We start from the raw sequence: 27,118 nt of genomic DNA, 5'->3' as shown, positions 1-27,118 counted from the left end.
TATATATATGTACCACCCCTTCTTTATCCAATCCTTTATTGATGGGCACTTACATTGCTTCCTATCTTTGCAATTGTAAACAATGTTGCAATGAACACAGGAATGCATGTTATCTTTTTGAATTAATGGTTTGGGTTCCTTAGGACAAATACCTAGTGGGTTGCTGGGTCATATGATAGTTCTATTTTTAATCTTTCGAGAACCCTCTGTACTGCTTTCCACAGTAGCTGCACCAGTCTGCATTCCCACCAACAGTGCACAAAGGTTCCCTTTTCTCCACATCCTCAAGAACACTTGTTGATTTATTGATAACCATTCTGACAAGTGGGTATCTCATGGTTTTAATTTGCATCTCTCTGATGATTAGTGATGTTGAACATCTTTTCATATGTCTATTGACCATCTGTATGTCCTCTTTGGAGAAATATTTATTCAGGTCCTCTGCCCACTTTTTAATTGGATTGTTTTGGGGCTTTTTGGTGTTAAGCTGTATGAGTTCTTTATAAAATTTGGATATTAATTGCTTATCGGATGTATCATTGGCAAATATCTTCTCTCAATTAATGGTTGTCTTTTCGTTTTGTTGATGGTTTCCTTTGCTGTGCAAAAACCTTTTAGTTTGATGTAATCCCATTAATTTTTTTCTTTTATTTCCCTTGCCCAAGGAGATATATCAGAAAAAAATATTACTAAGCAATGTCAGAGAGTTTATTGCCAATTTTTTCTTCTAGGAGTTTTATGGTTTCAGATCTTACATTTTAAGTCTTTAATCCACTTTGAGTTTATTCTTGTATATGGTTTAAGAACATGGTCTAGTTTCAGTCTTCTGCATGTATCTGCTCAGTTTTCCCATAACCATTTGTTGAATAGTGTCTTCACCCCTTTGTATATTCTTGCCTCCTTTGTCACAGGATCAACTAATCATATATATAGGTGGGGGTTTATTTCTGGGCTCCCTATTCCATTCCATTGATCTCTGTGCATGTTTTTATGCCAGTGCCATGCCATTTTGATTACTATGGCCTTGTAGTATAGTTTGATACCTCCACCTTCGTTATTCTTTGTCAAGATTGCTGTAGCTATTCAGTGTCATTTGTGGATCCAAATAAATTATAGGATCATTTGTTCTAGTTCTGTGAAAAATGCCATTGGTATTTTTATAGGGACTGCATTGAATCTATAAATTACTTTGGGTAGTATGGACATTTTAACAGTGTTAATTCTTTCTATCCATGAGCACGGGAGGTAATATGCTTCCATTTATTTTTATCTTCTTCAATTTCTTCCTTCAATGTCTTTTTTTTTTAAATGTTTTTTATTAATTTTTTAGAGAGAGGGACGAAGATGGAGAGAGAGAAACATCAATGAGAGAAAAACATCAATTGGCTGCCTCCAGCACGCCCCCTGCCAAGGATCAAACCTGCAACCCAAGCATGTGCTCTGACTGAGAATCGAACTGGTGACCTCTTGGTTCATGGGTCAATGCTCAACCACTGAGCTACATCAGCCAGGCTCCTTCAATGTCTTATAATTTTCTGAGTACAGGTCTTTTACTTCCTTGGTTAAATTTATTTCTAGATATATTATTCTTTTTGATTCAGTTATAAATGGGTTTTCTTAATTTATCTTTCTGATAGTTCGTTATTGGTGTATAACAATGTAACTGATACCTGAATATTCTGCTACTTTACCAAATTCATTTACCAGTTCTAATAAATAGGGTTTTTTGGTGGAATCTTTAGGGTTCTCTATATATAGTATCATATGACTTTCATTTTTAAAATGCGTTTCTTTGTACTTAGGTTTCTCACAAAAGATAATTTTCTTTCAAGAACTGACATGCTAAGCTTTTGTTGTCTCTAAATGGCATTTTTAGTTTAGTGTGGTGAACAATTCTCTGTTGTCCCCTAATATTGGATTAAGCTAACTCTCCCTTACTAGTATAATGGAAAATTTCAAAAGCAGACAATGTTTTGTTGACCTCAGATACCTTGCATCATCCACACCTGCTAAAAAGAAAACATCCTAGTGAGGCATTTACTACATTAGTCTTAAAACATTTTTTTATTTACAGGGACTCTCACAAACTGAAGTGACAGTCAACTGCCAGCAACACATGTTTCATGAGTCATGTCGTTCGCCTGAACTTGGAAGATACTTTTTCTCCTTCCAAATACTTTAAGCCAACTGAAGTGAAAATTTTTTTCTTTTTAAAAAATTTGATCACAGTGAGGGTTCATATTAAAGCATAATTTTAATGGGTCTTTTAATTAACTTTTATTACTGGTACAAAAAGATACACTAAGAAAAGTTTTCACTAAAACATAAGTAACAAACTAATAAGATACTACTTAACCAACTAATCCTAAGCGTTATGTAAAAGTAGTAAGTCAATCTGCCTTAATAAAGGTTTAATAGAAGTAGCCTACTCTGAGCACCTACCATGGACCAGATGCTGTTCTAGTGTTTTATAGACAGTCTTTAGTCCTTGGAATAACCCTAAAAGGAACATAAGCAAACAGACCCAAACTTGTCAAATTACTAAGCAAGGCTATATGGTTAGTGGCAGCACCAGGATTAGAACACAGGCCTGGCCAGTTCTTGCCATGATTGAGCCCTTTCCTCTACATCTCCAACTGCCTTGCTGAAGATAAGAGACAGGATGCCGCCCCAATGCCATACCCTGGTGCTTTACCCAAGGTGTTTCCTTGATATACTGGACCTCTATTTAAAATTTTATTTGAAGCAAGCTTTGACTTGCTTCAATGTGTATTTCATTTTCTACTTATCACCCACTTTCATTTCTGGCAGATGGGTTCTAGAGGTCCTGAAAATGTCTGTAACAAAGAACTCTATAGAACACCTGCAGTAACTCTCAACACTGGATCAAACTACAGTATGCTGGAAGAGATATCACTGAACAGGGCAGCCTGAAACAGAGGGTACACAACCTGGGCCATGTTCCTTACAACCCAAAGGTTTCGTTCACAATGCTGGTTATGGTGTTCTAAACTGTGAGTCAAAGAGGTGCATTATTATATATATTTGCTTGTTGCTATGATTTTTCTGATTAGAAGATATAAGCCACTTTAGATCACTTCCATTTAATTTAATATTTATTTTCATTTTATATCCAGATGTCACATTTTCTACATTAAAATATAATCATGCTGACTCCCCACACACACACCCTCTAAGAAAAAAGTGAAGAACTTTACACAACTTGAAAGATGGAATGCACAGAGAAGTTGCTATTGCACCCAAGTAACAAAGAACACAGAGACCACACAGTAGACATGGCAGAGTGCATAGAAGACAGCTCAGGGCTCACAGCAGGAAGGAGCAGGAATTAAAAGGCTAAAGCTTTTAAATTCTATCACTTGTGCCATAAGATTACCCTGAAGAGGCAAAGACAGGTCAAAAAGCAGGACCAAATAAGAGTGTTTTCCAAAGGCTGCTCTCTAACAGTTTAAAATGTCCATACACAGGAGAATTTTTCCTCCCACCGTGCCTTCAGCATCTGGCAAACACTTTAGAAAATTACACCACTGTTAGCATGTCCAAATGTAGAATGGGAGTAGGTTTTTCTTCTCTTTTTTTAATTGCACCCCAAACTCTTTCCAAGCAACAATTATACTGATCATTTTAATTATGATTCCTCTGCATGAAAACCCAGAAAGGATCATCAAGACAAGGCATCTCACTACTATCCGATCAACACCAGCTGTGCAAAAGCTGCATGATTGTGTGTTACTCAGAGGGAGGGAGAACAGTAAGACACAGGAGTCTCAACTCCTTTTCTAATCTATTAATTAAACAGGAAAGAGCAGGTGGACAGTAAAAACCATCTGCTTAGAGCAGCAGCACAGAGCTAGAGGTACACTAACAATCCAAAAACAAATGATCAGGAGAGAGCTCTTGGCTCTTCTGAGGAGGCTTTCAGCCCTGATCCTGCCCCTAATTTGGAGAACAAAGCATTATAACTTCAGATAGTGATACTCTCGAGAGGGTGGAGAGGGAAGGTCTGAGAGACTCAAATAATGAAGACATTATTAGGCAACTAACTACCCCACTATTTACAAATACACACATGAGTAAGAAAACTTCACCTCCATCCCTGAAGCTACTTTAAATAAACCACTGAAGATCCAGGTTTTCTGAACAGGGGACATTTTAAAGTCTGTTAGCAGTTTAAGACATTGCAACACTGGCACAATATGTCACCTATTCTTTGTTTTTAATTGCAGGGTAACACGGTAAATGCCAACACAAAGGTGGGGATGGAGGAGTGCAAAGGAATCAAGAAAACAGAACCAGTATTACACGAGAGTATCGAACCAGCGATGAGATGGCAGTTAGTGCTTTGCGGAGTCCCGAGGGTAGAACTCGCTCAGGGTGCTCTGAGGGATTCTCTTCAGCATTTCTTTGGGGAAAATTCGGAGCAGCTGCCAGCCAATGTCCAAAGTCTCATAGACAGTGCGGTTTTCGTAAGGACCTTATAAAAAATTGAGATCGGATGAATAAAGGCAAGCTACTTCCAACTTATCAGGTTATTCAGGGTGAATTCTGTTATATGACCAGCACTGTGAACATGGAGTATATAAAAGGAAATAGAGCAGTTAGGTCTCCCCAAACTGGATGTGATTAATTGTGGAAATGAGGGCACAGATAATAAGCACCATTGCAAATCAGAGGAAAGGGAGAGGCCTGTGGGCTAGAGACAGCAGGCAGGTAGTCTATTGCGCAATGGAAACCAAACCCAGTGTTGTGTCCAGAAAGTAGTGAGAAAAAGTTTCCCAGGAACAGAGGCTGAATTTGACAGATACTTAAAAGCCTGAAAGGCCAACTGAGCATCTGAATAGATCAGTGGTTTTCAATGTTGTTGCTATTTTTTTAATAGCAGAAATAAACCTTATCATGCAAATAAACCTCATTTCTTAACTAAGGAATCAGAGTGGCCGAAGTTCCGGATTCTTTTCTTTACCAGAAGAATTTCATTTTTACCTTTTAAAGTACGAAGGTCTGCATTAAAAAAACAACACTCATATATATTTGGGGGATTTTAATGTTAATAAAAAAATGCATCATGTAAATAGAAAAGTGCACAAATCCTAAGTGTGTAGTTTTATGCATTACTACAAAATAAACACATCTAAGTACCACTGAGGTCAGGAAGAGTATTAGCAGCATTAGTAGGAGTGGCAGGAGAGAAACCAAACCAAGCAGCTTGAAAACCCTACACAGGCTATGAAATAAAAACTATTTTGGACAATCAATAAAATTTACTCTGGAAATTGTATATAGGGAATCAGGGAGAATGGTGAAAAAACTAGCATTAACAGCCAGGGATGATGAAACCAAAGGTGTAGATTTGGTCTTAAGACTCAAAGTGTGGTCCAACTCAAAGAGTGACCAGAGGTCAGTAGCTTCAACATCACCCAGGAACTTAGGAACAATGCCCCATTACTGAGCTTGAGCTAACCAAGACAATGGTCACGCCAGAGGTAGACAGAAGCTGAAGAGGGAATTGCTAGGCAGGTGGTCAGTTGGGAAAAAACTTTTGTTCTGACCATGCCAAGCCTTAGGGATGGTGGCATAAACAAAGGTGTCCCAGTTGAAAATGTGGGATTCAGGCTTCAGAAAGAGGGTAAGGATCATACATGGCAATTCAGTCAACCTATAGGGAAAAAGCTAAAGCTTGGGGGGTAAGGGGATGGGGGAAGCACAGGCAACTAAGTCCCTAGGAACATAAACAATTAAGAAGCAGGAAGATAAATCAAAAAAGGAGATGAAAACAGATGGGTCAGAAAAGTCCCAAACTCCCAAAGCCAGAGGAGATGGTTGCAGAGAAGTTAGGAGGAAGGGGACATGGCAACGAAAGCCAGTTGTAAGGAAGGGAGAAAATAAGGTGGGAGCTAAATAACTGGATAATGGAGTTGAAAGCAGAGGGGAAGGCACCAGAGCACTAAGAACAAAGACATGACAGAGTTGAAGGACCTTTTTCTCTAATCAGAAGGAAAATTATATAGAGACCAGTGTAAAATCTCTTAGATTGGGAAAGAGGTCTTTAAAACTATATATGAGGCTTTTATATTTGTAAAAAAACAGTCATCTTACCCTGAGCAATAAAGTTCCTCTCAAACTTCTGTAGAAATTCCAAGTAAAGAAGATCATCTGAGGTAAGGGCTTCTTCTCCAACCACAGCTTTCATGGCTTGTACATCCTTACCAATAGCATAGCACGCATACTAAAGAGAAAAACGGTTTACATAAACAGAGAGAAGACTGTATATATGTTAATAGTAATCTGGGCTACTACCAATAAGTGTATTGCTTTAGCTGTCTTCATAAGAGACCACAGAAAGAATTTCACGTTATTTACAAACACAATTCACATAAATAAAACTCATGAAATACACTTCCTCAATGTGTCAATGAGCTTACACTTTATAGAACATTTGAAAATCAGAACTCAGCCCGGCTGGTATGGCTCAGTGGTTGAGCATCAACCTATGAACCAAGAGGTCACGGTTCAATTCCCAGTTGGGGCACATGTCCAGGTTTTGGGCTCGATCCCCATAGGGGGCATGCAGGAAGCAGCTGATCAATGACTCTCTCATAATTAGTGTTTCTATCTCTCTCTCTCCCTTCCTCTCTCTGAAATCAATAAAAACATATAAAAAATTTTAAAAAAAGAAAATCAGAATTCGTACCATGGAATAATCCATCTTGAAGTTCTATTCAAGAAAAATACTTGTGCTATCAGGTGTACCATTTCTACTTTAAGGTTAAAAGTATTTTTCTTTATTTGTACGTGCTATACAGTCTCATATGACTATGGAAACCAAGGATTTCACAGAATATATAAAGCTGTATCCCTTAGTATTCCAGTGGTTGCTTAATATGTTAAGCAAGAAATGTTAGAGTATCCTTTCAGGAATACTCCATAATTATTATTGTAGTTATTAATAAAAACTTATAATAGCCTTATGGCTTGGATTTTTATTTAGAAGCTACTTTACATAAGATTAAATAAAGTTTCAAGCATATGATTTAAAAAAATTTTTTTATATCTCTATTGATTTCAGAGAGAGGGAGGGAGATAGACAGAAACATCAATGATGAGAGAGTCATTGATCGGCTGCCTCCTGCAGACACCCACTGGGGATTGAGCCTGCAACCCAGGCATGTGCCCTGACAGGGAAATGAACCTTGATCTCCAGGATCATACATAGGTCAATGCTCAACCACTGAACTACACTGGTCAGGCAAGCATATGATTTTTAATCTTGGTTATCAGCACCCATCCTTATGAAAAAAAAAAAAAAAAGACTGCTTGGTTCTAATGAATATTTTTTTGTTTTTGTTTTTAAAGTGTATCTTTATTGATTTCAGAGAGAAGGAGAGGGAGAGATAGAAACATCAATGATGAGAGAGTCATTGATTGGCTGCCTCCTGCACGCCCCCGACAGGGGGTCGAGCCTGAAACCTGGAAGGAGAAAAATGCACCCTGACCGGAATTAAACCGCAATCTCCCAGATCCTAGGTCAACACTCAAGAGCTGAGCTACACCCAGCCAGGCTCTAATGAATGTTTTTATATTTCACATGAAGCTTATATTAAAATTCTATGTGGACAGGGAAAAGAAAAGTGATATGGGAGAAAGACAAGAAGTATAAGACAGCAGAAAAAATGGACCAAGAAAGGCATTTACTTCTTTAAATGCCATCCTTAAGATGATATACGTACCAGCTGGTTAGATACATCGGCATGATCCTTTCTGGTCATACCTTCCCCAATAGCAGACTTCATTAACCGTGATAACGAAGGTAGCACATTAATAGGAGGGTAAATCTTGGGAATGGAAGGAGAAAAATATTATATTTAAGTACAAAATTTAAGCTTTACTGGTAGTAAAGAAGCAGTTCAAAACTCATTATTATCCCTTTAGTTACTCTTCTATTCTCTATATCCATGAGATCGGGGATTTTTTTGTTTTTAGATTCCACATATAAGTGAGATGATATGGTATTTATCTTTTTCTGTTTGACTTACTGCTGCAGTTGTTTCCTAGATGAGTTTTAACATGTTTTCCTGGTATGAAACTCTTTATGACATAATATTTCTTTTGAGAATCAAATCCAAAAAGTGAAACCTATACAACAATAGTACAAGATTATATATTGAATAACTGAATTTTCGATATCTGCCTACACTATCAAATCTAAGTGGTCTTCTGAACTCTGACTCATTATGATATACAAAATAAAAAGATTAACAGTAATTCCACCAAAAAGGTGATCTAGTAGAGAAACATCAAAAATTTGTTTTTGATGATTCACCCATAAAAAAAATAAAATCTTGTCATTTCGACAACATGGATGGACCTTGAGGGCATTATGCTAAGTGAAATAAGTCAAACAGAAAAAGATAAATATCACATGGTTTCACTTATATGTGGAATCTAAAAACAAAAAAAACCCCGAGCTCATGGATACAGAGAACAGACTGGTGGTTGCCTGAGGCAGGGAGTGGGTAGACATAATGAAGGGGGTCAAAAGGTACAGATTTCCAGTTACAAAATGAACAAGTCACAGGGATGTAATGTACAGCATGATGAACATAGTTAACAAAACTGCATTGCATATTATATCTGAAAGTAGCTAGGAGAGTGGATCTTAAAATTTCTCATCACAAGAAAATAAATTTTTACCTATGGTGATGGATGTTAACTGGACTTACGGTGATCACCTTGCAACATACACAAATACTGAATCATTACACTGTACACTTGAAACTAATAGATTAATTATCCCTCAATAAAAAAACAGAAAAAATTTTGTTTTTGTATTACTAACAAGATTGGTAGGTTAGGCTATTATGGAATAGAATACCCAAAAAAGTTCCTTAAGACAACTGATTCTATTTTAAGGCACAATAAAGAAAAGTGGAAATTTAATTCTTAATTCTAGCACTCTTATCCACACCAGGATTTTGTAGTTGTCACTGATCGGTTCTGTGACTTTAAGTGAAATGATATATAACAAAACCACTTTTACCACAGGCTGATTGATATAAAAGAGTTAAGTGCCTATGGCATCTCATCAACTTTAGGACAAAATGACACTGAGTTAAACAATGATCTTCGATGATCTACTGTACAAAGAAATGACAAGTTTACAGCCATGTCAAAATCAATTTGCTATTCTCCAAAAAAAAATAAAATAAAATAATCCCTAAGAGCACAGTCCAAGTCACTGAAGAGTAACTAAAGAGTAGATTTGTAAGCTTTACGGTGCCGCTCAAATGTCAAATACCTGTCTGTTGTGTAGCTGTCTGTCCACATAGATCTGCCCCTCTGTGATATATCCAGTCAAGTCAGGGATGGGGTGAGTAATATCTACCAGCGGAAGACATGTGATGTTAGTTAAAGTGTCCATTTCATATAAACAAACCCACAGGATGTCAATCTGTATTACCTACAGCATTACCTAAAACTGTACTATATAACATCATTTTCTGTGATGATGGGAAAGTTCTGTATCTGTGTTATACAATATGGTAGCCACTATGGCTACTGAGCACCAAAAAATGTGGATAATGTAACTGGAAAACTTTACGGTATTTCAAATTTATCTAATTTTAAACTTTAGAATTTAAGTAGCCAAATGTGGCTAGAAGTTACCATATTGAACAGTATTTGGTTGTAGCATAGGTAGATATGTCTTGGCACATGAGGTAAATTAGCTGCATTCATAAAAAGTACTATTTCTTCTAGTTATGTGATCTCTCCCTCAAATATTAAAAAAAAATTCCATTTTAAATACCAAGTCCCCTTACAGGGACTGCTAATGGGATATATACTGCGAGAATATTCTTAACTCACAAATTATTTCAACATGGAAAATACAGAGATGCTAGACAAGTAAAGTGACACAATGCAGGCAATGCCAAAAAGGTCACACAAGTCAAGACATTTCTAAGTCTGCTAAATTACAAATAGTAATTTGTAGCTACTTCCTTAGAACAAATAATTTTCATGTCAGAGGCAGTATGGTATACCAGTTAGTGTGAATTATGAATTCAGACTGCCGGGGTTCTAAAGCTATCACTTCCTAACCTTGACAGATCCCTTTACCTCCCTGTGCCTCAGATCTCGAAGTTGCTATGAAAATCAAATGAGTCAATATTTACAAAGCACTCAAAACAGTCCTCGATTATAGTGAGTTATCACTGTTTCTGAAATATCTGCTAAAAGTGCCTTTAAAAACCAAGATAAGAACTAAAAGGCTGAGTCTTTGCTCCAGGGCCACCGTGAGCATCCACTAGACAGGCACTGCACTGTGTGCTTTCACACATAGTAAAGGAAACTAATTTTTAACGAGCCTTTGGTGATCATCTGTCTCTAAAGTCTTGTGGCATTTATTATTTGTGCTTTTCATTTGACACTTAAGCTACCTTAAATTATTTCTGTACATACATATAATATCCAATTAGACTGAACAACTTAAATTAGGTAGAGATCATAGTTTTTTTTAAATTACTTATATCTAGACCAGTGTCCTGCAAACAGCAGGCACTCAATAGTACATAGTAAATGAAAATTTAAAATTCAAATTATAAAGAAAACTGGGATTTTTTTCTTACACAAAAGGATAATGATAATTATGAGCAGTTTTCAAATGAAAAATTCTACTTAGGTACCAATTACTGGCTACCGTAAACCCTTGAAGGATAAACTCTCTCAGAAAGGTAGTCTTCTCTCTTAGAATCAAAACCCTTATAAGGGTTAGGTCTGCTATAATCCAAAGACCAAAAACTTACCATCGTTAGGCATGGTGAGAATAGGGATTTGAGTAATAGAGCCGTTTCTACCTTCCACTCGACCAGCGCGTTCATATATTGTGGCTAAGTCTGTATACATGTAACCTGGGAAACCTCGTCGACCAGGAACCTCTTCCCTGGCCGCTGAAACCTGACAGTAAGCCAAGGAGCAGAATATCACACACCAGAATATGGAAAGCAAAGCTTTGTTTGAACATGACTAATTACAAAGCTGGAATATTATCTTTTTCATTTTAAATAGTCTCTAAGAGATCACTTAGAAAAATCTAGCAACACAAGTTCAAATTATTCTGCAACAAAAATGTTGAAAATTGGGACCAGAAGTTTTTTTGCTAAGATTGTGTTGCCATAACACAAATCTTCAAATAGCTTTCTAGAAAATGTGCTTGCAATTTTAAAAACCAAAGGAAGTTAATTTTAAAACTAAGAGAACTTATTAGTTCACAAGATTTATTTTATGCCAAGGACCTTGCCATATATATGTAAGCTAAGCCTGAAAAGGTCAAAGGGAAGGAAATCTATACCAGGAGTAATTTGACATACTTTACATTCATTATTTCATCCTACCGACAACACTATGAGGAAGGTAATGTTGTTAATGCCAATTTGTAGTTAGAACCAAAGGTCAGATAAATGATTTCCCAAACTCACAGAGCCAGGAGTCCATTCACTGCACAAAAAGTGAATAGTAACTAATGGTCTTTCTCTAAGAGACATCCATGCTAGAATATAGGCATACCTATTAATCTACAACCACTAAAAACCCAAAAGCATTAAGGCCAAGTTTAAGTACTACTTTGGCACCTTCAAAAGAGTGTGCTACAGCAGCGCCACTCAAAGTGTGGTCTGCAGACCAGCTTTTATCAATGTGCAATGAGAAAATATAAAAAATAAAATAAGCATTTAGAAAACTTTAATGGCAATTTAACAGAATAATGTTATGTCTGGTGACTCTAATAAAATAAATCTGGGCTTGTAAGTTATGTACTTTTTAATTTCACTTTTCTAAGTTCATTTTTATTATATTTTAGAAAAAGTATTGGTCTGTGATGGGTGCAGGGTGGGGGGAGTCCTCCACTAAAAAAACACGGTAGCAGAGAGAGATATGGTGATGGATCTCAGGGAATTTTAAGAAGCTTTTAACGTGCTTAAAAAAGTAGCTTACTCAAAATTTCAGTAACTTACATTAGAACAAACACCCTAAACTTCTGGGTGATAACTCAAGAATCTCAATATTGTTCCTAAATAAACACTGAGTTTTCTGAAAGAAAAGGTTCTAAGAAGGGTGTTGCCAGAATATGGTCTTTATTTATTCAAATATTAATATTATAAAATTCTGAAAAAGGTTAAAAATTGACAGTGTACACAGAGGCAGAAGTTCCTGGGAGAGTAACTGAATAAATAGCCTGCATCATTTATCATTTACTCTCTTTTAGAATCAAGTCTTAATCCATGGAGACAGTGACAGTATGATAAATAGGTTAATAATTTAAATCTTCTAATCATTTCAACTAAAGTGACAGACGTTTTAAAAACATAATGAAAGAAAAATGAATACTTGCAAAGGGACAAGATAAGCCTGAAAATTAAGCCATTTTAATTAAGAAAAAAGTTACCTCTCGAAGTGCTTCAGCATAAGAACTCATATCTGTTAGGATAACCAATACATGTTTCTCACACTGATAGGCCAGAAATTCGGCTGTGGTTAGAGCCAAGCGAGGAGTGATAATTCGTTCAATACTGAAATGGAACATTAAGTACTATTGTCACTCAAACAAAAAGGCCAAAAACAAAAGAAAATGAGATTCTGGAAATAACGGTACCGTCTCCTTCTAAAAATTTTAAATAAATTGAGGGGGGTAAAGCAATTATTACTTTAAAAATTCTTAAGTAAGGCAGTTACTTTATGTATTTACATAATAAGAACTACTTTCTTCTACAAAGTTGAATTGGTTATTTTATAAATGATTTCTCCGAACTATATAGTTCTCAAAATAGAGAGGGGGGGGGGGAGGGAGGGGGGGGAGGGAGGGAGGGAGGGAGGGGGGGGAATAGGGGCCAGATTTCTCAGATAAGATAAAAAGATCATTTATTGAGTACAAACTGTGTGGTAGGTAATTTATATGTATTATTTAATATGCACAACAACCCTGTGAGACAAGTGCTATTTGTCATATTTTCTGGAACACGAAATTGAGCTTCAGAGCCAAAGTGATTTGCCCAAAGCTAAACAACTACCGAAAAATAGAACTGGAATTTAAATACAGGTATCTCATTCTTAAGCCCAAGTTGCTTTCATTATAATATTTTACCTCCCTAGTCTTAGGTAACAGTTTAGACCCAAAGCTTGGATGAACAGAAAGAAATAGCTCTATTTACATACGTAGGGTCATTAGCCAAGTTCAAAAAGAGGCAGACGTTGTCCATGGAGCCATTTTCTTCAAAGTCAGATTTGAAGAACCGGGCAGTTTCCATGTTTACCTAAATAGCAATCAATGATTTCATCAGTACTGGGAGAAGAAACATTCTCAATATGCATTTCTGATGAAGACCAAGCTATAGATCTGCATTGTTCCTTCCTTTAAAGTTTTCAAGTACTCAAAAATTTTTCACAAAAGCCAACAGAGTAAAAAGCCTGCTTTGGGCACAAAGAGAATTATTATTATTATAGTCAAATGCCAAATTTTAATCTTTAGTTTGCCTAAAATGCCAAGTTGCAACTTTTCTACCTAGAGATAAATTCAGTGATACATGTGTAATTTTCTAAACTATTCTAACAACATTAAGCAATTAATTTTCTATTTCATACTAAACCAGAAAATAATTGTACTTACACCCATAGCAGCAAATACAATTGCAAAATTTTCCTCACTGTAGTCCACTACATCTTTGGATTTCTTTACCAAACCAGCCTGGCGACAGATCTGAGCTGCAATCTGAGGAGTACAAAAGCACTGAGTTTAAATCTGAAATAACATTTCTACAACAAAATACCTTTATCCTAAACTTTTTGAAATTGTAATTATAAATGAAATTGGGATGTTTTAAGGGCTTTACCCAACAAAACTATTTTGCACTTTTTGCAAAGAATCCTAAGAGTAAGCAAGAAGACAGCTATCATGAGTGGATAAACAGTACATGGATTATATAAACAGTAACACTGGGGACTCATGTTGAAAACCCTTTAGTTTCTCACTAATGTGAAGCATTTAGAAATTGTTCCTTGTAAAATTTCATATCAAACAGATTCTAGTTCTCACCTCATTGTGTGGTAAGCCAGCAGCAGAGAAGATAGGAATTTTCTGCCCCCTAGCAATACTGTTCATTCCATCTATGGCCGAAATGCCGGTCTGAATCATCTCCTCTGGGTAGATGCGACACTGAGGATTGATTGGCTGGCCTAATGCATTTCCAAAAGGGAAAATTTTAATATGTCTGTACATGAAGACTAAAACCATATAAAGCATTTCTTTCTATTCTTAAACTATCAGTTATTGCTGAAATATGGAACTGTTTAGATAATTTTTTCCATTAGTCTTACGTAAGCTCACGAAATACATGGTAGCAGAACCCAAGTTCCTAAAGTGAAATAAAGGTATAGCAAATAAGAAAGCAATCCTAATTTCAAAGCCATAGCTTTACTATTTACATTTCACATATACTCTAGTGATATCTTAAGATATTTACATAAAATTTTAAGGTGATTTCTAGGAAAAATAAATTTATTAAATAATAAATAATTATGAAGCATGTTGTTATAAAAATCACTATCTGGCAACAATATAAGCTAGACAGATATAGGCCATTTTTCACAAAAGATAGAAATCCATTAACTGTCCTTACCCATGATGTCAAGGAAGTCTTCAGCCAGTACAACAGGACCTCTGTCGATCGGTTTTCCCGATCCATTGAATACCCTACCTGTAAAGCAGTACGACAGTACAAGTGGACAATAGCACAAACATTCGTTTTTTAAAAGACTTCATGGAAACATGTTGAAAAGAAAACAGATCTCTGATCAGAATGAATAATAATATCAATTTACCAAGCATGTCCTCAGACACTGGTGTTCGGAGAATATCCCCAGTAAACTCACAGGATGTTTTCTTGGCATCTATACCTGAAGTCCCTTCAAATACCTACCAAGAAAGAGAAGTAATCAGGAGTGTAAAAGAAATTTAAATCATAAGCACTTAGATTTTGTCAGCCCTTATAAAGTCAAATACATAAACGTACACTATTTTTAATATCACAAACACAACCTCTTGACAAGGGTCGTGCCGGTAAGACATTTAATCCTATAAGCAAGCTAACGTTTTTTACATTTTTAAAGAATTAAGTTTTTAAAAAAAGAAAGAATAAAAATATGCATCAGAGACCGTAGGTGGCTCCACAAAGCCTAAAAAATTTACTATCTGGCCTGTTACAGAAATTTTGCTGACCCTTGCTCTAAATTACTTTTTAAGTGAACAATGTTCTCTGCGAAAAATGGCATTTCCCATAATCAGTAACACTAAAAAACCAAGAATTATAGGAGACAATTTAAAGAAACAGACGCAGATCTTGTTTTGGTTTCATCCCATAAGCTGTGATTTCTGCTTTTCATCTCTCTCTTTCTATTTGATTACCTGCTTCATTTTACCCATTTAAAAAAAAACAAGCCATTTTACCAGTGGAGCTATTGGGCTAGAATGGACGTAAGTGGCTGACATTTGGCAAGAAACATGCAAAAATAATCCCACTCCCCCCCCCCCCCAGATACACTTATTCAATGATGACTAGAAAAAACATGCGGTGTTCCTTACATTTTTCTGATTAGGAAAAAGTTCAACTGGCCAGGTTTTAAAAGTGATGCTTACCTGAACCACTGCTTTGGAACCACTAACTTCTAGAACTTGCCCACTTCTCTTCGTGCCATCTGGTAATGTTAAGTGAACAATCTCAGCATACCTGGGAAACTAAATAGGAAAAAATAAAGGATCAATAACTAACTATAGGGTTGGGGTTAGTTAGATTTAGGGTTAGGGTTTAAAGCTCCCCAAAATACTCCATATGCTCTATCTTGATCAAAGCATATATCCATATGCAATCCCACTACCTCCCTGACACACAAAGGTACACCCAGGAGTTTATGACATTCTCAAGTAGTTTAAGTCCTTGAAACACTAATCACTGGTATACACACTGGCAAACCAGCATAAGGTACAGAGAGAAGGGTCTTAAATCTGTGAAAACACAGTAGTTAATATTTTTCTTCTGTGTATATTTTAAAGTTTTGAGACTACAGAAAGGTACAGAACTTACAAATAAGCATGTTTCCCTACTCAGAACTGATGTTTGCTATGTGTATAATCTGGGCTGTTTGTGTAATCTCCTGTGTGCTTTGGGAGCAGGGGGATAAATGCAACTAAATAATAAAATAATGACTATTACAGTACAATAACATTAATGTTCCCCCCTCAATCTAATTCTCCTAACCAGATATGTATTCCTTCTATCCATTCTTAATATTTTAAATACATGTTTCCAAAAATATAGTGAGGTTTCATTTATATAAATGGCAACATACTAAATATATCACCCTGCAACTTTTTTTTCACTTGACCTTGTGTTTTGGATCTGTCATGGTAATACTGACCTTACTTTATCAATATAATCTATTGAAAGATGCACTACTATTTTGTGTGAAGAAAAACATCTGCCAATTAAACTATCACAGACCATTGATTTTGGAAATGCTAACATGTGAATGTATGGGCATCTCAGAATTAATGTTAGAATAGATTCAGTAAAAATAAAGTCAAATGACGCCACATTTTATTCAGCTGTTCCACCAATGGAGTTCAAGGTTGTTCCAAATTTGCAGTTACAAACATGCTGCCATGAACATTCTCACATGTGCACTTCACACAAGTGTGCCCGAGTTCCTCTAAGGTATTTAATTACCTAGCGGTGGGCTACAGGCTGTGCCCATCTTCTGCCAAATTACTCTGCAAAGAATTGCATTAATTTACAATCTCCCTAGCCAGTATACAAAAGTATTTTTCCCTACATCTCTGCTAGCTTATATAATTATTATTAAACATTAATTTTTGCCATTGGTAAAGTAAAAAATAGCATCTTTCCAATTTGTATTTTCTTGATTCTACTAATATTGAGCATCTTTTCACATTTACCGACAATTCAGACTTCATTTCCTGACTGTTTTATTAAAATCTTTTCTTCACTTTCAACTGGATCTACTTTTTCTTATTTATTTGTAGGAGTTTTACAGATTCCGGATACTGATCTTTTTGCAAATATCTGTTCCCAGTCACTTTCTTATCTTTTAATTTGTTTATGGTATCTTATCGCATGAAGTTTTAAAACTTTTTATGTAATAAAGTAATTTTTCCTTTATGATTTGTGCCTTTGTGTATTATTGAGAAAAATCTTCCAATCTGAAGTCATTAAAATGGCCCTCTGTACTGTCTTCCAAAATAGGTTTCTCATTTCAGGCTTTTAATCCATCTGGACTTATTTTTGGTATTTAATTTTACTTTTCTCATTTTCATTCTTTTTCATATAAGAAGCCAAATACCCTAATATTTACTGAGTAGTACAAAATGTCTCCCACTGACTTGTAATGTAGCCTTTACCATTTGCCAAGGCCAATTCTCGTGTGTGAGGAGAGTTCTTAATTTTGCTCCACTGATATACTTGCTTACTCCTGCACCAAATCTCTATTCCTGATTATCTCTAACTGATTTTGTTACCTAGGGGAATCAACATCTTTGCTATTCTGTCATTCATGAACATGGAATCTACACTTATTTTAAGCTTTCTTTTATGTCTTCCAAAAAAGTTTTATAGTTTTCTGTAAGTAGGTACTAAAATTCTAATTAGTTAATCTGGGGTACAGAACACTACTGATTTCTGTAGACCAGTCCTTGTATCCAGCAACTCTGCTTTACACATTGTTTCTAATCGTCTGTCCACTGAATGACTTGGGTTTTCTGTTTAGTTAATCATATCACCAAGAAATGATTAGCTGTGCCTTTTCTTTGTAATCCCTTTACTCCCTAATTTCTTTTTCCCACAGCACTGGTTAGGTTCCAAGCACAAAGGCGGGTAGTGGTGGTGACAATAAGCATTCTCCCCTTGCTCTCCCCTTAAGCATGCTGTTTGCTGTGGGTTGTGGAGGGCGTCCTTTAAGAGCCTAGAAGTTTGTTCTAGTCCTTATTTCCAAGAGACTTTTTTTAAAATGTGTAATTTTATCAGATACTTTTTCTGTATTTATTAAGAAGGGCATGAGCTTTTTCTAGTTTAACCCATGAATTAGCTGAATTACACTGATACATTTTCTAATATCAAGGATCTCTATATATCTTGGAAAAACTCTACTCTGTCGTAATTCTGGGGGTTTTTTGCATATTTTTGCTAATATCTAATACATGAGTATATTTTATTAAGAATTTTGGAATCTGTGTTTATAAGTGAGAATAGCTATATTTTTCTTTTATTACCCTTTGTCTGGTATGGGAATCAAAGATGTGCTAATTTCATTAAGATGAATTGGGTAGCAGTCTCCATCTTCTTCTATACTGATACAATCTGTATAACATTACCTGTTCCTTGATCCTATATGTATGCTTTAAGTCAAAAACAAAAGCCAAGAACTAAAAACAAACCAAAAAAAAAATCACTCTAAATCTGGTGGTATAAAGCCTTCTTAAAACTACATAAAATTCACCAGCTTTTCCTCAGCTGGAAGTATACCCCAAACATACATTCAATTAAGTTTTAGCTCTCTTGAAATTACTTCCTCAAAGATGTTTTCTAAGTCCTTTACATTATTGATTCTCATAGCATTATACACTTACCCCTGACAGCACTGACTAATTAGACATTTATGGGAAGCCCTGGGGAGGGGGGGCAGAGTAGAGGGAGGCAGAGCAGGGAGAAATAAGGGACATCTGTAATAGAGTCAACAAATTTTTAAAAAGAGTATATCTAAAAGCTTGTAAGCAAAATAGGGCTAATCACTACTATTTTTCTCAAGAATAGCCTGGTACATAGGAGAAACATTAAACTTTCGCTATCCTCCAGGCTCTGAAAAATAATCCACTTAAAGATCTATTTTTTTTAGTATGATGATTTACTGAAATTAAAATATTCCAGGATGGACTATTCCATTTGACCAGTTCACATAAGGCACTCGAGTGGGTTTTCTCCTAGTTGAGAAAACTCTGTGGGAATGGGATCAACCTAGCATAGGCCTTTGCTGGATGGGAGGTAAAGGGCAGGGCAAAACAAGGGGAATAAAACATGATTAGAAACATTCCAGAAAAAAGTTATTACTTTATCATTATCCTAAGTTTGTTTCTGGCCTGCCTTACCATTTATAGCCAAGATGATTTCCATGTTCAAAACACTAGCCAAGTGCAGTGAAGGCCTAGGGAGGGGGCAGGAGCGGGGTAGAGGAGGGTCAATGGGGGGGGAGGGGAGGGAGAACATATGTAATACTTTCAAAATAAAGATAAATTTTTAAAAAGACCACTAGCCAAATAGTATGACGTATCTGTGATTAGACAGTTTTTTTGAATTTGTGAACTTCCCCAAAGTGACTGAGTTTTTTCTTTTTTAAGTCATTCAAAATTGTGTTAATTATTCTAGTGCCAGTTACTGCTCTAAACAAAGAAAAAGATTATGACTATTAAAAGGTAAATAGTAGCTTTGAGGATTCAAGTTGCCATTGCAATAAATTATAAATGGAATGGGCATATTCTTACAAGTAAAAATAAAATAGATTTCACTTTATTAAAAATACTCTCTGGGTAGGAAGTATCTCAATATTATTTTGTTGTCATATCATAAACCCTTTTTGGAAGTGACTTGTCTATATTCTTTTTTTAAAAATACGTTTTTACTGATTCTGAGAGAGGAAGGGAGAGAGGGAGAGAAACAGATCCACTGCCTCCTACACATTCCCTACTGGGGACCAAGCCACAACTCAAGCATGTGCCTTGACTGGGAATAGAACCTGTCGATCCTTTGGTGCATGGGACGATGCTCAACCAACTGAGCCACACCGGCCAGGGTGACTGTCTATATTCTGTCTAGTAAAGATACTTTTTCTTTTTTGTCAACAGAAAATGTGTTTCTTTCCAACCAAGAATATACTCTTTTGCGGTATTTGTGACATTATAAACAATTCAGTTGTATGATATACAAAACAACTTGCTGTATTTTTTCTGATAAATTATAGTGTGGTTTTGTAAATTCTCATATTTTTGGTAATTGCCATAAATAGGCTTGCTGTCAAATTCTTTATATATTCTTTAATTTTTAGAGTATTAAAGTTTAGAACCAAGAGGAACTTCCTTTATTCATTCATAGCCCTTACAATTTTAGTACACAAGACAAAAATATAACAAGTAATTACAACACACGGCAGTCTATAAAAAGTCATAAGATACTATATATCTATATAATATCCTACAGGTTAAAAAACACACTCATAAATATTACTGTTTTTCCCCCCGTAACAAACCTGTGAGGTAGGAGTGACAAATTTGTGGGTTTTTTTGGTTTTTTGCAAACAAGAATCTCTAGGTCACAAACAGAACCCATAGTGGATCCAGCACTGGAATCCAGTCTTCTGATTTTTTATCTAAAACTCTTGTCTCCTACACAGCACTGATATTCAGACCAAGGAATGGCTTAAAAATCATAACCTAAAATTTAAAGTATACTTAAACAGGGCTTAATGCCACGTTTTAAACTTTATAAGTGGTTAAACGATGATGGTGGTATATTACCTTAACATGATCTAAGATCACTAACGGACCATTGACTCCTGATACTGTCTTGTATGCTGGAAAAAAAACAGAAGAGTCCACTTTAGTCAAATAGAACAGCCTAAATCATCTCTCTGGGATTACACAAAAACCTCTCTCCACTTTATCACACCCATTACAATATGGAACACTCAAACAGTTACAAAATTTTTCAATGAAAAATTTATTAAGTATGTCTGTGCCTGTACAACTTTTCATAATCCACCCACATCCAACCAAAAACATTTTGAATCCTTACTATGAGTAAGTCACGTTTTAATAACCCAGGACACAAAAAAGTGACAGAGGAACAGATTTCCCTCAAGAGTTCAGTTTTATATGGAGAAAGGGGAAGTTAAGAAACTCTAACAGATGTGCAGAGGGTTTGTGGGAACACAGGAAAAACCTAGGTGTCATTCTCACTTTGAAGAGAAAAAGAAAGCTTTGTAGGAGGTGGCACTTACCAAAGTAGATAAGGAATGGGAAGGGAAAACTTAACTTTAAGCACAAGTGACAAAACTCACGAAGGAAATCTGAGAAAATGTAGTCTGTTAAGGTAAAAAGCTATCATTAAATGGAATCTTAAAAACTATAGGCAAACTGCTTTATGAATTGAGGGAGTAGGCAATGGAATGAAAGGCCAGAGGATCAAATAAAGTAAGTATCCTTTAAAAAAAAAAAAAATCAAATGTTACTGTCAGTTTAGAGGCTTATATTTTCCACTGGAAATTATACCCTAGGAATGAACTGCCAGTCTGCAAGGTAGCTATCCCCAGGGTAGCTATCCTTCCACCATATCACACATCACACAACTTGTTAAGTATAATGGTAATCAGGTATAAAACAGAACACTCAAGAGAGAGTAATTCTAATACCAGAACTAACTTAATTTTGTAATCAGAACAGCTGAAAAAACAAATAAAATGAATATATGAGGAAAACTTAGTATAAGGCCTAAAATAAGTTCTAAGAAGTATCAACCAATTGGGAATTTTTCACTTGCTCGAAAAATTTCACTTTCTTATTGAGTCTTGCAGAGATTTCTGTCACAGATGTAGATTCCTGAGAATGAGGAAACCATTTAATAACCAGTCTGTCCACCAAGGGGCTCCAGGACTCAACACATAATTTCTTCAGCCTGGGAGCAGTGCCCTGGAAAAAACATGGGGACAGAGCAGGCAAGCACTATCAGGGCCCCTTGGCTTTCATACTCATAGGACATTTAAATCCCAACACCAAATATTTGCTTGAATATCTATGTAATTGTAATTATCTCATTGGAGGCTTCAAAATGACTTTTTTTTTTAAACTGTAGACAAAAGGAAAGTCACAAATTTAAAAAGTTAAGTCACTTGAATGGATAGAATTAGTCATTACTTAAAAATTATTAGAAAGACCCAAATGTCCTATTTTCTGCTACTTTTATGATAATCTACTCCATTGATTTAAAATACTCAAATACCCTTAAAAAGAATTCCTACCCCTGAAAGAGTATCCATTGTTCTCATTTTAGAGTTCAAACATTCTATCAATGACTTCTAAAATTGCTATGTAGAAATGCAAAGTGAGCTACATTAGAAACATGTTTTCTTAGAACCCAGTTTTTAAACATGGACGTTTTCAAAACTTTTACTTAAACAGTTGGGGATGAAAGGAGGGAGTAGGGTGGGTGGGGGGCATGATCTAGTTTTGAGATTTATAGGCAAATGTAACATCAATAAAATCCTTCAGGTTCTGAAAGTGTCTTTATTGTTTGGACAAGATTTGCATCTCCTTTAAACTTCTATCCTCTACAACAATGATGTTTCAGAATCTCATGTTGAAATTCAAGCTCATTCAAAATTACGAAGTTTTGCCAGTCACGAGCAAAAGCATGACCAAGAAAAGAAACACTAGTCATTGCTTTTCCCAGAAACAGTGAATAAAGCTGACTTCTACACAAAACAAGGTTCTACTTCATCAAAAGAGTTTCTAAATTTGCAACAAGTTTTTTAAATTTAAGTTTTATTTTTCAATTACATTTTACATTCAGTATTATTTTGTATTATTTTCAGGTGTACAGCACAGTGGTTAGAGAATCATGCACTTTGCAAAGTATACCCCCCCTCGATATTTCCAGTACCTACCATAATTATCACAATATTATTACTGACTATATTCCCTATGCTGTATTTTACACCCTATGCAGCCTTTTAAAAAGCCAGTAAGTAATCATTCAAATTAATTAATACCAACACTACTAAGTACTTGCTCGAAATTCTTATTTAATCTCCATAACAGATCTGTGAGTTAACTAATATTATCCCAAGTTTTAGAAGAGAAAAATGATTCTCAGAAATTAAGTAACTTGCCCAAGGATCTGAACTTATATAGTCTGGCTCTAGAGTCATTTGTTCTTTAACTCTGCACTGCAGCTCTAATTATAAAACTGAATTGGTTTTTTGTGGTATGGTACACTCATAATTATCTGCAAGACTACGTAGCTGTATCACTCAATATAATTTCATGAGTCTACATCTTTAGCTATGAAAAAATAAATTATTTTTACTACTTAACGCACTGTACAATAATTCCCTTTGTGGCCACATTTTGTCATTACTGCAAAACAATCTTTCTTCAATGGAGTGTAGCCACTGGAGAGTTTAAGTAAAGGAAAGAATCTAATGGAGATGCTTCAGCAGTTTTCCCTCACTGGAAAACATGAAAAACAGGAGGAGACTGCTTCAGATACAAATCAGAGGTTAAGCAACATGCTTGGTTTAAATTAAACTGACATACACAAAGTAAACTAGTAACTGTTATAACCCAAACTAAATTAAAAACATTACCAAACAAAAACTTGGAGAGTGCATCACTTTTAAAGAGCATCTTTGGAAAGGTTACCTTACTTCAGCTCCACAAAATGCTGGGAGGTAGGAAAGGCTGATACACCCATCCTACAGTTAAACTAAGGCTCTGAGAAATTTGTTACTAAATGAGAAGGCCAGGATTAGAAGTGTCTTTTTGTTTTGTTGGTTGTTTTTTTCCCTAATTCTAAAACTGGTACCCTATGACCATATAGTATTTCTGAATTTAGTCTCCAGTATAATTAAAAAATATGGAGATGACACAGTTCCAAGCACTTGGACTACAAATAAATACTAGAAGAAAGTTTATGTACAAACTATAGCTCTTTTCCATAATAATAAAACTATTTCCAAAAGAAGGGGGGGGAAAGCAGGGAAAATGCTATTAAACACTACCTTTTATCTCCCAGAATATTTTCAGCTTTCTTCACCATTATCATTAACAACCCAAAGCAGAGATAACAGTTTAGAGTAAGGCTGCCAAAGACATTAAGCTGCTCTTCAAAAAAGTAAAAACCCATTCAAAGATTACATGAACATTTCTATTTAACAAAATAATGACCATTCTTCTCTTGAAAATTTTCAAATGAACAAGAATTTGGGTCTGCAGGGAATGACAACACAGCAGATAACATGTTTACATTATACCCCAAACACATTTTACAACCAACAAGTCACATGTTTGACTCTGAACTATCAAGCAGGCAATATATATTTACAGAGTAACATTTAAAGCCAAACTCTACAAAGGTTTTTAAGAGGCAAATATTTTGTAAGACGACATCCTCTTCCTCCTGCAGGAGATGAGATTGTTCAACACTACTACAGCCACTTAATGATTGTGCAATTTTTAAAGAGAAAATTAAACAGCCATTGCACAAGAGACCTACTCCTTCAGCCTCCACCTTATTACCAAAACAAAAATCCAGAGCAATCACCTTCCATTGCACAAGAGTACAGCACAGATCCACACCCTGAACAGTGGGCACTGAGAGAGAAGTTCTAGAAAAAAGCAGGCCAATGATTCCTTTATTTGACTTTTCTGGGGCTAGCTCTGCTTTACACTGTAACCTAGCCAGGATCTCAAGAAAATGGAGATTGTCTAATTAAAAATGTTTAGCGTCCAAAGGCTCTATTGTATGTTATTCAACCTTGCTCAAAGTTTAAAAGAAAATCAAGTTTCCTTTCCTTGTGACTTTAGAAATTCAACTAAAGCGCTCAAGATTATATCAATCCTGCACATCTCATTTTCCATTTCTTGTTAATAGCCCCATAATCCTGAAATTGTTTTAAAACAGGATCCGATCTGTACAGTGGAACTGCTAATATTACTCCATTCAGGGAGATTACTCCATTCGTTAAACAAGCACAGATTAAATAACTATACCGTATCACCTAAGATGGTATCGTCAACCTTTAATTAGAAAAGTTAAGGGGTTAATCAATATTTATTCACAAGCAATTAAAACTGTTAACTAGAATCAAGAATGTGGCAATGCAGGAAAAAAGATATTCTGCAAATGCAATTAGCTGTTAGCCTACGTATGATATCATTTATGCTTTTTTAGAATAATCCAGACACAGCAGGGAATTCAACTCAACCAGGTATCCCAACTCCCTACTGATTCCATCCACGTTAAGAATCTATACACTAAACTATCAGAACAAGGGGTTTAAATGCAAGTTATACAACAAATTACAAGCCATGGTAAGTACTTCCATGTGTCAAGCACTGTACTAGGCACTGAAGATACAAAAAGGATTCTGGCCCTCTAAAGGTTCAGTTTTAAGCATTATGTTGCAACAATTCTGTCAGGAGGAATCTCATCTGCAGAAGTTCTTCAGTCACTGGCTAGGCACACTGTGATATCATACTCATCTCCCTGAAGAGCTTCCAACCTTACTCATGAACTCTCTAAATAATGTTATTATTTCAGTGATACTCTCCAAATTGACACTGAATGAATAATTATATGTAAATTGACTATTGCACCCTTAAACACACAAATGCAATTTATAAGGGAATTCATAACTGTTAAGTATAAATTTATTGTTAAAGTCCACATAAGAATGCAACATCTGTCAATTTCCTGAAACATGTATATCAGCTCACATAAACCTCCAATAAGCATTCTCTAAAATTCAGATAAGCTCCAGTGTAAAAAGTACATCTCAGCAAACCATAGAATCAAGTGTTTTTTCCTTTCCTCACACTGCAGTGCTGTCACATGACCCAGTGACAGATCAGGATGGGATTAGTCAGGCAGGAGAAAAATCCTTCATCTGAAATTTTTTAACCAATGAGCCACCCACAAACAGGAACTATGGCAATTAACCAGTGCAAATATAGTACTGCCATCTGGGGAAACATCAGGTGCTTTCCCCAAGTTTGGAGTCTATTTCCAGGGATTATCCCGTTCTTAAGAAAGGTGTGAAGAGGTCTGATGCTACACAACTGTATTGTTTAGTAACCAAGGGCCATTTCTTGAGCAGTTCACTTAAACCTGGTTTATTAAGGCCTTTTTATAGTCACAACAACACTTAAACATGCCTGTGTACATGCTTTGCACATGTGCTATATACTATGAGCAAAGATGTTTGACAGCCTTGCACTCAATCCAGTTAGCTTAACTGGTCGGGAGAGGCAATGGTAGAAAAAGGCCCCGCAAGAATTAAGAAACCTGAAATTTTAGTTCCTGCTAAGCCAATAATCAGGTGTCTAAAGCCTGGCAAGTCCTGTCCCTCCAGGAACCTTAGGCTTCTCACTGTAAAATGAGAGGGTTAGACTAGATAACCTGCAGAGTACTTTTCAGCTCTCGCGTTCAGTGATATGCAGATGTCCTGCTGCGGAACAGCCCCTCCACCGACCATCATCTCCCTCCGGCAACCGGCCGACCTCCATCCACGAAAGGCCCGACCACGTCAGCGATGGCACGACACCTTCGCCCGCGGCAGGGGCTGCCCTGAGGTCCAGGCCACTGAGAAGGGGCGTTCCCTCGACCCCTAAATAGCCAAATGAGGTCAGGCGAAGATACAGATTGGAGTGACACGAAGCGGCCTTCCCTCAGAGGCAGGAAGCAAGGGCCAGAGAATGCTCCAGCACGGGGATGTTGGAGAGGGCGGGGCAACAGCCAGCAGCCCACCAACCCCAGGAGCAAGCGCCCGCTGGCGTTCTTCCCCTCACGGAAATGTAAAGTACACTCACAGCTTCTTCTAGAGAGAGAGACGTGTGGGGGAGGGTAGACGGGGACGCGAGGGAGAAAAATAAGTCCTCCCCCACCTCCCAAGCCACAGGCTAAGCAGGTGAGCCGGAGCAAGGGGCTGGGCTAAGGAGCAAAGACAGGATCCCCCTTGCTCTCTGATACTCACTGAGGCGAGGCTGGGAGAGGTAGTTCCGGCTCGCTGCCAGCGTTTGCTCCCAAGATCCCGCCACCGCCCCGCTGGTGGCCACCGGTAGCTCGGGTGCGGCCCCGTTCACGATACCCCGCATCGCCCGCAGCGCCATTTTGTCTCCTCCGTCCCGACTGGCCCCGCAGCAGCGCCGCGCAGGCGTAGATATAGCAGGGGCAGCCCGCGCTCCCGGCTCCGCCCATGCGCGCTGCGGAGCCTC

General features: G+C 36.6%; 1 protein-coding gene across 1 annotated transcript; it reads right to left on the bottom strand.

The window, feature by feature from the left end:
• Nucleotides 1–1,328: 1,328 nt before the first annotated feature.
• ATP6V1B2 (ATPase H+ transporting V1 subunit B2) lies at nt 1,329–27,118 on the bottom strand. The gene is made up of 14 exons (XM_081134389.1): nt 26,878–27,118; nt 20,645–20,700; nt 15,704–15,802; nt 14,890–14,983; nt 14,688–14,765; nt 14,105–14,244; nt 13,679–13,780; nt 13,228–13,325; nt 12,461–12,584; nt 10,824–10,974; nt 9,317–9,399; nt 7,749–7,853; nt 6,118–6,247; nt 1,329–4,495 (listed from the first exon to the last, which is right to left on the bottom strand). The coding sequence occupies exons 1-14, from the start codon at nt 27,011–27,013 to the stop codon at nt 4,356–4,358; spliced, it is 1,536 nt and encodes a 511-aa protein (XP_080990515.1). The 5' UTR covers nt 27,014–27,118; the 3' UTR covers nt 1,329–4,355.

Source organism: Miniopterus schreibersii, assembly GCF_964146895.1.
Source record: "Miniopterus schreibersii genome assembly, chromosome: 4".
NCBI lineage: Eukaryota > Metazoa > Chordata > Mammalia > Chiroptera > Miniopteridae > Miniopterus > Miniopterus schreibersii.
This window is presented reverse-complemented; position numbering and strand designations above follow the sequence as displayed.